Genomic DNA, 3,068 nt, shown 5'->3' with positions numbered 1-3,068 from the left:
GGAACAGTTGCCGTACCAGGCGGTGATACAGCCCGACAGGATGCTCTTGATTGTGCATCTGTAAAAGTTTGTGTGTTTTTGGTGACAAGCCAAATTTCTTCAGCCTCCTGAGGTTGAAGATGCGCTGTTGCGCCTTCTTCACCACGCTGTCTGTGTGGGTCGACCATTTCAGTTTGTCCATGATGTGTATGCCAAGGAACTTAAAACTTTCCACCTTCTCCACTACAGTTCCGTCGATGTGGATAAGGGGGTGCTCCCTCTGCTCTTTCCTGAAGTCCACGATCATCTCCTTTGTTTTGTTGACATTGAGTGTGAGGTTATTTTCCTGACACCACACTCCGAGGGCCCTCACCTCCTCCCGGTAGGCCGTCTCATCGTTGTTGGTAATCAAGCCTACCACGTAGTGTCGTCTGCAAACTTGATGATTGAGTTGGAGGCGTGCATGGCCATGCAGTCATGGGTGAACAGGGAGTACAGGAGAGGGCTGAGAACGCACCCTTGTGAGGCCCCAGTGTTGAGGATCAGCGGGGTGGAGATGTTGTTTCCTACCCTCACCACCTGGGGGCGGCCCGTCAGAAAGTCCAGGACCCAGTTGCAAGTTTGGATGGTACTATGATGTTAAATGCTGAGCTGTAATCGATGAACAGCATTCTTACATAGGTATTCCTCTTGTCCAGATGGGTTAGGGCAGTGTGCAGTGTGATTGCGATGCGATTGCGTCGTCTGTGGACCTATTGGGGCGGTAAGCAAATTGGAGTGGGTCTAGGGTGTCAGGTAGGGTGGAGGTGATATGATCCTTGACTAGTCTCTCAAAGCACTTCATGATGACGAAAGTGAGTGCTACGGGGCGGTAGTCATTTAGCTCAGTTACCTTAGCTTTCTTGGGTACAGGAACAATGGTGGCCCTCTTGAAGCATGTGGGAACAGCAGACTGGGATAGGGATTGATTGAATATGTTCGTAAACACACCAGCCAGCTGGTCTGCGCATGCTCTGAGGCTGGCAGCCTTACGAGGGTTAACATGTTTAAATGTTTTACTCACATTGGCTGCAGTGAAGGAGAGCTCACGGGTTTTGGTAGCGGGCCGTGTCAGTGGCACTGTATTGTCCTCAAAGCGAGCAAAGAAGTTGTTTAGTTTGTCTGGGAGCAAGACATCGCTGTCCGCGACGGGGATGGTTTTCTTTTTGTAATCCGTGATTGTAGACCCTGCCACATACGTTTCGGTAGGAGAGATGGATGGGTGGATGGATGAAGGGTGGTTGGATGGATGATGGGTGGTTGGATAAAGATATGAAGGAAAGGCGGAGCTAATAGAGAGGGTGTTTGTGGTGTTTGAACCTCTGCTCTTTTAATTACATTTTTCAATTTAAGGGTCTTTATTGGCAAATGAAATAGATCATTAACAACAGTGAAATAAACAATAAAAAATGTACAGTAAACATTGCACTCACAAAAGTTCCAAAAGAATAAAGACATTTCAAATGTCATATTATGCCTATATATAGTGTTGTGACGATGTGCAAATACAAAAGGGGAAATAAATTAACATAAATATAGGTTGTATTTACGATGGTGTTTGTTCTTCACTGGTTGACCTTTTCTTGTGGCAACAGGTCACAAATGTTACTGCTGTGATGGCACACTGTGGTATTTCACCCAATAGATGTGGGAGTTTATCAAAATTGGATTTGTTTTTCAATTCTTTGTGGGTCTGAGTGATCTATGGGAAATATGTGTCTCTAATATGGTCATACATTTGGCAGGAGTTAAGGAAGTGCAGCTCAGTTTCCACCTCATTCCCCCTTTCTTTCACTCTCTCACCCTCTCTCTCTGAATTCAAATACGTTATTGGTATGTCTCTCCTCCCCTCTACCCTCCTGTCTTGTCTTGGGCATGGTGGTGATAGAATGGCAGAATGGTCGAATGGCAGAACGGTAGAATGGCAGAATGGTGTATTGACAGAATGGTAGAATGGCAGAATGACAGATTGATAGTATGACAGAATGGCATAATGGTAGAATGACAGAATGGTAGAATGACAGAATGGCAGAATGGCAGAATGGTGGAATGACAGAATGGAAGATTGGTAGAATGACAGAATGGTGTAATGGTAGAATGGTAGAATGACAGAATGGTAGAATGACAGAATTACATAATGGTAGAATGGTAAATTGACAGAATGGTGGAATGGCAGAATGGTAAATTGGCAGAATGGTGAATTGACAGAATTGATAATGGCAGAATGGTAGAATAGTAGAATGACAGAATGACAGAATGGTAGAATGACAGAATGGTAGAATGGTATAATGACAGAATGGTCGAATGCCAGAATGGCAGAATGGTATAATGGTATAATGGTAGAATGACAGAATGGAAGATTGGTTGAATGGTATAATGGTAGATTGACAGAAAAGTAGAATGACAGAATGGTAGAATGACAGAATGGTAGAATGGTAGAATGACAGAATGGTAGAATGATAGAATGACAGAATGGCTGGAGCAGTGAGGCAGCAAAGCTGCATGGGTAGGTGAGCCCTGAGTACTGCTGCTATTTCTGGTGCTACTGAAGTAGGTCATTAACAGAGGAGAGGAGAGAAGAACAGAGGGAAGAGAGGCAGATGAGAGGAGAGAGGAACAGAGGGAAGAGAGGCAGAGGAGAAAAGAGGGATAGAGCAGAAGAGAGGACCGGAGAGGAGAGAGACAGAGGAGTGGAGAGAGGAACAAAGGGAAGAGAGAAGATGAGAGGAACGGAGAGGAGAGGAACGGAGAGGAACAGATGGAAGAGAGAGGAACAGAGGGAAGAGAGGCAGAGGAGAGGACAGAGGAACAGAGGGAAGAGAGATGATGAGAGAGAAACAGCGGGAGGAGAGGAGGGAGGAGAGGAACAGAGGAAGGAGTGGAGGGGAAAGGAGAGAGGAGGTGAGAGAGGAACAGAGGGAGGAGAGGAGAGGAGAGGAGAGGAGAGGAGAGGAGAGGAGAGGAGAGGAGAGGAGAGGAGAGGAGAGGAGAGGAGAGGAGAGGAGAGGAGAGGAGAGGAGAGGAGAGGAGAGGAGAGGAGAGGAGAGGAG

The 3,068-nt window shown here is 46.3% G+C and overlaps 1 protein-coding gene across 1 annotated transcript in view; it reads left to right on the top strand.

Moving 5' to 3' along the window:
- The first annotated feature begins 2,490 nt into the window (after positions 1-2,490).
- LOC123729834 (tryptophan 5-hydroxylase 1) overlaps positions 2,491-3,068 on the top strand; it is a 15,147-nt gene continuing 14,569 nt past the window's right edge. The window contains exon 1 of the mRNA XM_082968261.1: positions 2,491-2,528. Coding sequence (XP_082824387.1) covers positions 2,491-2,528 — 38 coding nt within the window. The remainder of the gene's footprint in view (positions 2,529-3,068) is intronic.

The sequence above is a fragment of the Salmo salar genome, chromosome 23 (genome assembly GCF_965601325.2).
Source record: "Salmo salar chromosome 23, fSalSal1, whole genome shotgun sequence".
Lineage (NCBI taxonomy): Eukaryota > Metazoa > Chordata > Actinopteri > Salmoniformes > Salmonidae > Salmo > Salmo salar.
The sequence above is the reverse complement of the archived record's forward strand: the minus strand, read 5'-3'. Positions and strand labels throughout refer to the sequence as shown.